We start from the raw sequence: 12,784 nt of genomic DNA, 5'->3' as shown, positions 1-12,784 counted from the left end.
TTGAACTGAAACTTCAACTGTCCTCCATAAATCGCTTTTATGTAAAGATAAAAGAGATTAGTTAGAAACTGATAGTAAGGCAGTCATGATCTGTAAAAAGAACAGGAGTTATCATTCTTTTTTTTTCTTCATAATCTCGATAGAATCCCTAACCTTAAAATAAATCATGTTAAGTTTCCATAATAAAAATCAGATTCAAAACAGTCCTGGAACACAAGCTCCAGGGAATAAAACACAAACATTCAATCACCAACAAACAAATGTTCACTCAAACCAAATCACAAAGGGTTAAACTTCCTACCAGCTGTACAGCTCTTTTCATTCTCTCTCTCTCTCTCGCACATTGACATATAAATTCAGATATTTACAAACCCAGTCTTCGTCCGATCTGTACTTTGGCCAGAAGACAGCGGGACGAAGAATGGATTCCTTAGTCCATACAAAGCAACAATATTTAATCATCTTTCTCCCTTGTACAAGTATTATTTTGCCAATTCCACAATATCCTGCCCAAAGGACTTTCTGGAGGTATGTTGTAAGGGACCCCGCCTCCATTTCCATTGCCTTTTCCTTACTTTGTTTTCCCGGAGGCTTTTTCCTTACCCACAGCACAATCCATATTGAGTTCCTTCGTTAGTCCCTTATTAACTACTAAAACTCAATCCCGGCCACCAAGGCAATACTTAAAAGTCAATTTTCTTACCTTGGTCTGTGCACAGAGTTGCCTGGCCCCTTCTTTCCGTATTGTCTATCAACCTCCTATCACTGTCTGATTCAGATGTCTCTCTTGTAGGATTCACACCAGTCACCTAAGGGAGCAGACCAAACCGGGACACGAGACTGCTCCTCAATGGGGAACGGGACGCGTCTTCCCAGTGTCCAAGGCCAGCCACTCCCCCCGGCGATGGAAGAAAATCCGGGACGAGCCCCCAATTGTGAGAAACAAATCCCACTCACTTCAATAATTTCAGTCCAAGACCAAATATCTGAAACAGCAGCGTCGTTTTATTTGTTCACTTGCAAGTCGGTGCAATGTCTAATGCCAGTAAGGCAGTGACAAATGCACAGTAAACCCCAACAAACTCTCGCAATTTATACATTTTAAATTCCCATTTTTTTTCTCATTTCATTGTTTGTTCCCTGCTTGGCTTACGTCACTCATTTCCTTAAGACTGATCCCACAACTTCTGTTTATCCGGCCTTGTCCGTGACAAATGTCTATCTCTGCCTCCTATAAGGGTGTTTGACGTCATCCCATCCTTTGCTTACCATTATCTACTCCCTCCATCTGCGCTGCCCCTCACAGCATCTTATCACTAAGCCCTTTTAATTGGGGTTTGTTCCTGTGTCCCCATACAAGTGGGAAACAGATGTTTATAAAGGCCTCTTTTCACAGCATTTTATATAGTGCCTGTATTTCTACCATTGTTCTGTAATCACGTCTCATGCTAACATACCATTTTGTAACGGACTATATATTTCCTCATTCTTGCTAAGTCAGCTCTCGTCCGAAACAATCCCAAACTAATGTGAATTCATTTACTCTGTATCAGAACTTATAATTGCAGAAATAACATTAATTCACCTATATCCCACACCATGACACCACCACATTCCAGAATTCCAAAGTTTGATGGCAAAATGTGTCAGTGTTGGTGGAGGAAGGGGGACACCAGGAATCTGGGCTCAGAACAGTGTCTCACTATAATTACCCCCTCCCTCCAATGGGAACACAGCAGCAGCACCTAATGGTGAAAGGTTGTAATTACAGTCTGATGCTTGCACAGACAGTCTGCGTTGTTAATCATTGAGCATGGACACAGTTCAGCCTCATCGTTTAGTTCGACCACCAGAAAAGGATGTTAAAAGCTGTCTTAAATCCTCTGTGAGCAAAGCTAAGCTCAGCTCTCTGAACGGAATAACTCTCAGTGTTCCTTTCATTGCTCTCTGATACTCCCAGAGGCATTTAGTCTTCAAGCTGCCAGAGAGTTTTCCCTTGTATCTAAAAGAGGGTTTTTAATCAGTCTCAGATACACATGTATCTGACCAGGTTCCATTTCGTTATCTGTAAAAGCCCTGAACATTCGAACACTCACAATTAATTGCTCTTTGCATATATTCACTAGATGGACCATCTGGTTCAGCATCAGTGTTCGCATCCTCCAGCTCAGCGGGTGCTGCTGTGGTTAAAAAAGAGCTTCTCATTGATGTTGTTGGAATGGGTGACTACAAAGTCAACAACAAGTCTGATGCCAAATGGAACCCTTTACCTGTTAAGGAGATATTAAAAAATGCTGAAGCTCAGGTTGGGAAGAGAAGGAATTACGATGTAATAAAAGCAAATTGTGAACACTTCGTCAATGAGCTTCGGTACAGAAAATCTGTATCATATCAGGTGAGTGGATTCCATGATCCACAGGTTATTATAAAGTGGGGATCTATCGCGTCCTTCATCTCCCAGTCAGAGAACTCACCAAGTGTGTGAGACACTGAGACAAGGAGGGGAACATATTCTTAAGGCCTGTGGGAACTGTGATTTGGGATCTTCCTGTGCTGGGTCCCATTAAGAAGGACAGCCTTTGTCCTGCCTCCTCATTTGCCAGATTGCAGCTTGGAACCGGGGACTGGAAGAAGACAAAAAAGCCAGTGAGCAGCTGAGAGGTCAGAGAGAGGTCCCTAATGTTTGTGGACAATCCTCCATCTCCTATTGGACACAGTGAGAACCAATGGGAGGGAAGAGTAGAATGACTAGGAGAGTCACACCAACAACCCCTGGGCCTGTCGAGGAGATAGTGCCCTTTTCATTCGGCCAGGAGACTGTGCCATCACTGAGAACATTGAGGAGAACACGAGGTTCCTGCCTTAAACCCCTCAGCTCCCAGGGTAGGTCATCCTGCCACAACATTCCCGATGGGCCCCAGTGCAAAGTAGCAGCTCCCAGCCGAGTGAGGAAGTGGGTTTGGATAAAGATATTGTGAAAAGTTATGGCTGATGTTTTTACTCCAGGCCCTTGGTGGGTGGATCGGCTTGGAACATCTCAAATGGATATGGAAGTGGGGAATGGTGCCCCGTGCTGGGTGGGACCTGGATATTCCAGAGAATGGGAATGGAGTCTGGGGCACTTGTTCACCAGATGGGGATTGGGAAGGTCACTTGGAGTCATGCCCTCAGTGACTGGCCAGAGGGAATAAAGCTGGGATTCCCTGAGCCACTGGAAACACCTTCAGTGTTGTGTCTGTTTCTGTCTCTCACTGATGTAACCTTACCCCACAGGTCCTTCATGTTGCTATTGGTGTTATTGCTGTGGGTGCTGCTGCTTCTGTTTCTGTACCTGCTGCTGGTGTCATTGCTGTTGGACTTATTGGATTTGCTTTTAGAGCGGCTCGTGGCAGATTTGCAAAATCTTGATCATTTCAAGGGCGATTAATACATCCCAAGGTGTTGAATAACTGTGTGGATCTGTTCTGTTCCATGTCACCATTTTACACGGGGTTGTAGGTTATTACAGTTTCACCTGACCTGCACCAGGTGCAGTGTTTTCAAAGGGAAACATTTTCTTTCAGAGTCTCTCCATTCACTGTCAGTGTTACACAGAGAAGGACTGAAGGATAAAGTGAGGAACAGGGAAGGGGAATTCTCAGCAATACTTACTCACAATGAAACTAACAGACACTGGCAGACAGGGAGGATCAGGAAAGAAATGAAAGAGAAACCAACAGAGTTTCGATCAGACACCAGGAAACATTCCATAGAAAGGAATGCAGCACACAGAACAAAATTCCTGAATCAGAACAGGCTAATCTCAGGTGGGATGTACACAGGAAAGGGTGGAAGTGCTCAGCAGGTATAACAGCATCTGGGGACAGTTCTGGTTTTAACACAAATTACTAGAGTTTTGACGGGTCAGCAGGGGGTTTGTAGTGATACCAACTGATACACTGTAAAGATGTTTCAAAGCAAAGCCTTCTCAGAATGGGACAGGAGGCCATTCAGCCCATTGAGCCTGTGCCAGTTCTTTGAAAGATCTCTACAATTATTCCCACATCCCCCTGTCATCCACCACACAGCCCTGTACATTTCTCCTCTACCAGTTTCTATCCAATTCCCCTTCTGAACGTTCCCATTAAGTCGGGTTCCAGCACAATTGCCCTCAGCCGTGGTCCAACCAAGGATTAGGCTATTTGGGATTAGGTGATACATAACAAGGAAGGTTTAAGAAGTGATCTCAGAGTGAAGGATTCCCTGGGAAACTGTGACCATACATGGTAGAAGAAGGCATTCAGTTTGGGAGTGAGAAACTAGTGTCAGAAACAACTAGTGTCAGCACTAAACTTAAAAGAAAGAAACTAACAAAGGAATAAGGGCAGGGTTAATTGGAGTGAACTGGAAATGGAGTTTAGCAGGAAATGTATTGATGAATGTTGGCAGATTTTTAAAAAATAGTTCATGACTCACACCAAAGGAGGCTTCTAAGAAGGGATAAACAGTCCATAGTTATCCAAAGTTAAAAATCACACAACCACCTAATGAAAGAACAGTGCTCCGAAAGCTAGTGTTTCCAAATAAAAGCCTGTTGAACTATGACCTGGTATTGTGTGATTTTTAACTTTGTCCACCCCTGTCCAACACCAGCACCTCCAAGTCATAGTTATCCAAGGAAGTTAATTTGAGCATCAAATTGAAATAAAAGACACAAGGTATGGAAATGATTAGTGGTAAACTAGAGAATTGAGAAGGTTTTAAAAACCAACAAAAGATGGCCAGAATAGGAGAACTAAAGTTTGAGGGTGAACCAGCATGCAATATCAAAACTGATGACAACTTCTTAAAAATATGTTCAGAGGAAGAGATAGGCCAAAGTCAACCGAAATCCAATAGAGAACGAGGGTGGGGAAATAATAATAATGGGCAAGCAGAAATTGGCAGAGGGGTTAACTAAAAACTTTATCTCAGTCTTTACAGTAGAAGATACTAACAGCATTCCAAATATACTGAATAATTAAGGGGCAAGAAATTGAGAGGAAATAAATGTGATAACATTTACCTGAGGAAAAAGTGCTTGGGAAACTAATGGGGCGAAAGATAAACAGGAACAGAGGGTGGAGAGTTGAAGTCAGAGGTCTGTAGTTGGGATAATGTAATGACAGTAACAGGTTCAGCCAGGTGGGCCTTATAGAATCTGAGTTCCCTGATTGGGGCTGTTAATCTGGTCCAATCAGGTAGCTCTGCCTAAAAGATTGACATACTTCTCCTCAGAGCAGGGGAGGTTGAATCAGGAAGGGTTGTTGATGGAGTCAATGAAGAGAAACCTGGTTCTTTTCCAACTTCTGTTTGAAGAATGTCTCTGTGGTGGCCTCCAGCTGCAGACATACACATACACATGTAAATACACTCACCCAGGACATAATGTGGCAGAGCTGGTGTCAGACTGGGGTGGACAAAGTTAGAAATCATCCCAACACCAGGTTATAAGCCCAACAGGTGTATTTGGAAGCACTAGCTTTCAGAGCACTGCTCCTTTATCAGGTAGGCAGTGGGGCAGGATCATAGAAACAAAATTTATAGTAAAAGATTAAAGTGTCATAGCGTCATAGAGATGGACAGCATGAAAACAGACCCTTCGGTCCAACCCGTCCATGCCGCCAGATATCCCAACCCAATCTAGTCCCACCTGCCAGCACCCAGCCCATATCCCTCCAAATCCTTCCTATTCATATACCCATCCAAATGCCTCTTAAATGTTGCAATTGTACCGGCCTCCACCACATCCTCTGGCAGCTCATTCCACACGTGTCGTACAACTGACGCGATGTATTGAACACACCTAGAATGCTGTGAAGTCTTTAATCATTTAGAATGGGAATGCAGGTTTCAATGGATTAATATGTAAATCCCAGAACTTCTTTCATGTCACAGCCCTGAGATAACTTAAGGTTTTATAAAAAGTGACAGCTCAGACACTGCATTCAAAGTGTGAGGTTAGTATCCCAACCTTGAGTCAGACTGGTTCTGTCCCCAAAGAAGGCATTTATAAAATGTCACATGGACTGACTGCCTACAGATTTTGTGCTTTTTGAACAAGTGTATTTGCAAATAAAAGTCTGCAAATGAAAATTCATCCATAGACTTATACTGTATATGTAGTGTGTGTGAGAGAGAGTGGGTGTGTGAAAGAGAGGGAAAGCGTATGTGGGAGAGTGTGTGAGTATGCATGTATGTGTGTGTGCATGAGTGTGATAGAATATATGGCTGTGAAATGGTGCGCGTGTGTGTATGAGAGAAGGTCTGTGTAAGTGTTTAAGAGTGTGCATGTATGTATGTTTGTGTGTGCATGTGTTTGAGAGACTGTATAATGTAGTGGGGTTGCCTGTTGTGTGACATGAAACCAAGATCCCAGCTGAGGTCACCCTCATGGGTACTGAATGTAGCTCTCAGCCTCTGCTCAGCCACTCTGCGTTGTTGCATATCCCACCTTGGAGGATGGTCATCCGAAGATCCAAGGCCCAATGTCCCTGACCGCTGCAATGATTTAATTATCATAGAATTCCTACATTGTGGAAACAGGCCCTTTGGCCCAACAAGTCGAATGAGTATCCCACCCAGACCCATTCCCCTATTACTCTAAATTTACCCCAGACTAATGCACCTAACCCACACACTATGAACACTATGGGCAACACTATGCACCTGAACACTATGGGCAATTTAGCATGGCCAACTCACCTAAGCTGCACATTTTTGGACTAGCAAGTTTTGAGAAGATTTGTAGCTCAGGTTGAGGTTCTGGATGTAGGTTTGCTCGCTGAGCTGGAAGGTTCATTTCCAGATGTTTCATCACCATACTCAGTAACATCTTCAGTGAGCCTCCGGATGAAGCACTGGTGGTGTAACCCACTTTCTATTTATATGCTTGGGTTTCCTTGGGTTGGTGTGTCATTTCCTGTGGTGATGTCATTCCCTATGGTGATGTCATTTCCTGTTCTTTTTCTCAAGGGGTGGTAAATGGGATGCAAGTCAATGTGTTTGTTGATAGATTTCCGGTTGGAATGCCATGCTTCTAGGAATTCTCATGCGTGTGTCTGTTTGGCTTGTCCTGGGATGGATGTGTTGTCCCAGTCGAAGTGGTGTCTGTCCTCATCGGTATGTGAGGATAATAGTGAGAGAGGGTCATGTCTTTTTGTGGCTAGTTGGTGTTCATGTATCCTGGTGGCTAGCTTTCTACTTGTGTGTCCAATGTAGTGTTTGTTACGGTCCTTGTAAGGTATTTTGTAATGAACCTTCCAGCTCAATGAGCAAACCTACATCCACATCTTTGGACTGTGGGAGGAAACTAGAATACCCAGAGGGTCCCACACAGATAATGTGCAAACTCCACACAGACAGTTGTCTGAGGTTGGAATCGAACCTGCGACCCTGGCACTGTGAGGCAGCAGTGCAAACCACTGAGCCACCGTGTTGCCCTCCCAGTGCTCCCTGACTGGGAGGGAACACCCCTGTCTCTTGATTGTTGTGCAATCTCCATTCATCTTCTGCTGTAGCATCTGCTTGGAGCAGCCAACGTCCATAGCTCTGGGCATCCTTGCCTGCAGCATATGAGATAGACAATGTTGGCCGGGTCACATGGTGGGTGATGTCCCCACGTGTAATGGTGGTATCCGTGTCAACACTCTGACACGTTTTGTAACATCTGTTGTGACAGGGTTGTATGGTGTTCTCCTGAAGGATGGGCAGTTTGCTGCAAACAACGATCTGTTTAAGATTTGGCGGTTGTTTAAAGGCAAGAAGTGGAGGTGTGGGGAAGGTCTTGGTGAGGTGCTCATCCTCATCAATTATGTGTTGCAGGCAGTGAAGAACATGGCCTAGTTTCTCTGCTCCCAGGGAGTACTGGACCACGAAGGGTACTCTAGCATTTGCATCTCGTGTCTGTCTTTTGAGAAGGTTTCTCGCTGTAGCACGTTGGAACTGATGATCAGTGAGTTGAGCATCATACCCTGCTTTTATGAGGGTGTCCTTCAGCACCTTCAGGTGTCCTTTGCGTTCCTCCTCATCTGAACTGATCCTGTGGTTGCACAGGGTTTGTCCGTAGGGCATGGCTGCTTTAATATGTTTTGGGTGGAAGCAAGAGAAGTGTAGCATCGTGAGGTTATCTGTGGGCTTGCAGTAGAGTGAGGTGCTGAGGTGCCCATCCTTGATGGAGATGCATGTGTCCAAGAAGGAGACAGATACTAAAGAGCAGTCCATGGGAAGTCTGATGGTGGGATGAAACTTGTTGATATCACTGTGCAGTTGTTTCAGTGACTCCTCGCCATGGGTTCAGAGGAAGAAAATGTCATCAGTGTATCTGGTGCACAGCATTGGTTGGAGATCCTGTGCGGCAAAGAAGTCTTGTTCGGACCTGTGCATGAAAATGTTGGCATTTTGGGGTGCAGCTTTGGTCTCCATGGTGTGGCATGTGTCTGAAGAACTGGTTGTCAAAGGTGAAGATGTTGTGGTCGAGGCTGAAGCAGATGAGTTGTAGGACGGTGATTGGAGATTGGTAGTTGTTGGTGTTGAGTACTGAGGCTGTTGCCGCGATGCCACCATAGTGGGGGATGCTGGTGTAGAGTGCGGAAACGCCCATTGTGAGGAGGAATGTTCCCAGTTCGACTGGTCTGTGAGTTGTCCGTGATTGGTTATCAGTTGTATGACATTTTGATCTTTTACCATAAGTTCTATGTCCTCTGATCCTGCCCCACTGGTTACCTGACGAAGGAACAACGCTCTGAAAGCTAGTGTGCTTCCAAATAAACCTGTGGACTATAACCTGGTGTTGTGTGATTTGTAACTGAATTCATAACACGCACACTTGCTCACACACCCACATGGACATGTACACTTACACACATTGTTTCCCTTCAGTCTGGCTGGGTCACAATCCTGGGATTCCCTTCCTAAGGGGCATTGTAATGGTGGTATCCGTGTTAACACTCTGACACGTTTTGTAACATCTGTTGTGACAGGGTTGTATGGTGTTCTCCTGAAGGATGGGCAGTTTGCTGCAAACAACGATCTGTTTAAGATTTGGCGGTTGTTTAAAGGCAAGAAGTGGAGGTGTGGGGAAGGTCTTGGTGAGGTGCTCATCCTCATCAATTATGTGTTGCAGGCAGTGAAGAACATGGCCTAGTTTCTCTGCTCCCAGGGAGTACTGGACAACGAAGGGTAGATTAGATTAGATTACAGTGTGGAAACAGGCCCTTCAGCCCAACAAGTCCACACCGAGCCGCAGCACATGGACTACAGTGATTCAAAAAGGCAGCTCACTCTCACCTTCTCAAGAGGCAACTAGGAACGGGTCAATAAATACTGGAACAGCCAGTGATGTCCACATCACACAACAGAAATTAATAAAATATGGTCTGTCACATACGTACTTCCTCATGACTCTCTCACACGCACAGCCAAGTGTGTACGCACGCACACACACACACAAACACCACCCCCCCCCACACACACACGCTCCCACCAAAACACCCCCCCTGCACACACACACTCACACCTCCCCCCACACCCACACACAAGCTCCCCACAAAACACCCCCCCCTGCACACACACACTCACACCTCCCCCCACACCCACACACAAGCTCCCCACAAAACACCCCCCCCGCACACACACTCACACCTCCCCCCACACCCACACACAAGCTCCCCACAAAACACCCCCCCCGCACACACACTCACACCTCCCCCCCACACCCACACACAAGCTCCCCACAAAACACCCCCCCCGCACACACACTCACACCTCCCCCCCACACCCACACACAAGCTCCCCACAAAACACCCCCCCCGCACACACACTCACACCTCCCCCCCACACCCACACACGTTCCCCCAAAACACCCCCTATAGACACACACACCCGTGCACGCACACACCCACACCACTGCACGCGCACACACACACACGCGCGCACATACACCCCTGCGTGTGCGCACAGCCCACTGTGCACGCACACACCCACACCGCCGCGCGCACCAACACAGTCCCCTGCGCACGTGCACACACCCCTGCGTGCACACACACCCCTGCGCACGCACAAACACCCACACACACAACCCCACGCGCACACATACCCACGCGCACACACACACCCCCGTGCGTGCACACACCCACACTACCGCACGCATGCACACATACACCCCTGCGTGCACACACCCCCATGCGCGCGCACACACCGACACCGCCGCACGCATGCGCACACACACCCACGCGCACACACACCCACGCGCACCCCCCCACACGCACACATACCCATGCACACACATACCCACATGCATACACACCCGCTGCACACACTGACCCCTGCGCGCGTACACCCCCCCGCGTGCACACATGCACCCGCGTGTGCCCGTGCACACACACACACCATGCGCACATACACACCCCCCCACGTGTGCACACACCCCCCCCCCCACGCGCACACACACCCACTGCCTTAGTAAGCAGAAACAAACCCTTCCCCTCACATTGCTAGACAGGGAAAGCTATTCACCCAGCACGATGTGGTCAGTCTGCCGTATGACCTCCGTGGAAACACACATTCAGGACTCAGCTCCATTTCTAGAAGCTCTCTCCCTCACTACGTACTCACACACTGCAGCTCCCTCAACTGCTGTTGTCAGGCTCTCTTCTCCATTCCCTCACCCAGACCCATTTCACCCCCTCCCCAGCTGGAGAATTACCAGGCTCAAAACGTTAACTCTGCTCTCTTCACACAGCTGCTGCCAGACCTGCTGGGTTCCTCCAACAATTTCTGTATTTGTTTCTGGTTTAAAACGGAGATCAGGAGAAACGCCTTCAGCCAGAGGTTGGGGAATCTATGGAATTCATTGCCACAGAAGGCTGTGGAGGCCAGGTCATTCAGTATATTTAAGTCAGAGATATGTTTTTGAGTATAAAGGGGGTCAAGGGGTTACAGGGAGAAAGCAGGAGACTGGGGTTGAGAAACTTGTCAGCTATGTTTGAAAGGTGGAGCAGACGTAATGGGCTGAATGGCCTAATTTCTGCTTCTATGTCTTATGGTCTTGTAGGTAGCACCCTCAGTTCTTTATTTTATACCCAGATATAATCTGTTCTTTGCGTGACAAAGGTCGAGGGATTAAGAGGCCACAAGACGTGGCGGCAGCTCTGAGGAGGGGTCACCGGACCCTGAAATGTTAACTCTGACTTCTCCTCACAGATGGTGCCACACCTTCAGGAGCAGAGTGGGGCCATTGGAACCACCGAGTGCTGGTGGAGCCCACAATCTCAGCTCGTGCCCCCCCCCCCCCCCACTCAGGGTGCGAAACCTCCCACTGTGGGAACCCTGCCATACAAAGGAGCACGGTCCAGAAGCAGGAATAGGCCATTCACCCCGTCACCCCCCAGACTGGCTCAGTTAGGTCACTCAAACCATTGGCTTGCTCTCTCTCCATGGATGCTGTCTAACCCCCTCTGATTTGTCGTTTTCAGTAATAAAGGGAAGGTAATGAAAGGTTATGAAGTATGCCACCATGACTATTTGTCCTGAGTGGTTTGCTGTGAAGGAATCAACATGTTTTGCATCAGCCTCCTGCAGTTTGCAATGAGTTTATGCCCATTGGACCCAAGAGGAGCAGGGCAGGCGTCGCTACTCCTCCCGGCCGCCAGGGGGTGGTACACCGGTCCTCCGGCTGTCTCCGCAGTTGCTGCACGTTGGTTCCCCGGGGGCGGGGCTGGGCTGGGCGGGGCGCGCGAGGGCCGCCGGGATGGTGGAGGTTTGCCGGCGCGGAGGATGCCGGGATATTGGAAGACCGGGTTAAAGGAGCGGGAGGAGTTTGCGCGGGAGACTCGGAGTCAGCGATTGTCCGAGAAAGCTCGTGGGTAACGGCCGGGGGTGAGGGGTCACGGGGGGTCACCAAGGGGTCACTAAGGGGGGGGTATCACAGAGGGGGGTGAGGGTACGGGGGGGTATCACGGAGGGGGGTGAGGGTGCGGGGGGGGTATCGCGGAGGGGGGTGAGGGTGCGGGGGGGGTATCACGGAGGGGGGGTGAGGGTGCGGGGGGGGTATCACGGAGGGGGGTGAGGGTGCGGGGGGGTATCACGGAGGGGGGTGAGGGTGCGGGGGGGTATCACGGAGGGGGGTGAGGGTGCGGGGGGGTAATCACGGAGGGGGGTGAGGGTGCGGGGGGGTATCACGGAGGGGGGTGAGGGTGCGGGGGGGGTATCACGGAGGGGGGTGAGGGTGCGGGGGGGTAATCACGGAGGGGGGTGAGGGTGCGGGGGGGTATCACGGAGGGGGGTGAGGGTGCGGGGGGGGGTATCACGGAGGGGGGTGAGGGTGCGGGGGGGGGTATCACGGAGGGGGGTGAGGGTGCGGGGGGGGTATCACGGAGGGGGGTGAGGGTGCGGGGGGGGGGTATCACGGTGGGGGGGTATCACGGAGGGGGGTGAGGGTACGGGGGGGTATCACGGAGGGGGGTGAGGGTGCGGGGGGGGTATCACGGAGGGGGGGTGAGGGCGCGGGGGGGTAATCACGGAGGGGGGTGAGGGTGCGGGGGGGTATCACGGAGGGGGGTGAGGGTGCGGGGGGGTATCACGGAGGGGGGTGAGGGTACGGGGGGGTATCACGGAGGGGGGTGAGGGTACGGGGGGGTATCACGGAGGGGGGTGAGGGTGCGGGGGGGGTATCACTGAGGGGGGTGAGGGTGCGGGGGGGGGTAATCACGGAGGGGGGTGAGGGTACGGGGGGGGTATCACGGAGGGGGGTGAGGGCGCGGGGGGG

At 49.4% G+C, this 12,784-nt stretch overlaps 1 protein-coding gene across 4 annotated transcripts in view; it reads left to right on the top strand.

Moving 5' to 3' along the window:
• pola2 (polymerase (DNA directed), alpha 2) overlaps positions 1-12,784 on the top strand; it is a 60,045-nt gene that overhangs the window by 12,973 nt on the left and 34,288 nt on the right. For 2 of the 4 annotated variants that reach the window (XM_087983823.1, XM_087983822.1), the window contains one exon: positions 2,127-2,395. In XM_087983823.1, the coding sequence (XP_087839949.1) occupies positions 2,127-2,395 (269 nt within the window). Of the gene's footprint in view, positions 1-2,126; positions 2,396-11,776; positions 11,883-12,784 lie in introns of those variants that run through there. The other 2 variants (XM_087983824.1, XM_087983825.1) reach the window with 2 other exon arrangements.

This window comes from Chiloscyllium plagiosum, unplaced genomic scaffold (genome assembly GCF_037043375.1).
Source record: "Chiloscyllium plagiosum isolate Xiang-an unplaced genomic scaffold, Cpla_swu_hap1 HiC_scaffold_46, whole genome shotgun sequence".
NCBI lineage: Eukaryota > Metazoa > Chordata > Chondrichthyes > Orectolobiformes > Hemiscylliidae > Chiloscyllium > Chiloscyllium plagiosum.
This window is presented reverse-complemented; position numbering and strand designations above follow the sequence as displayed.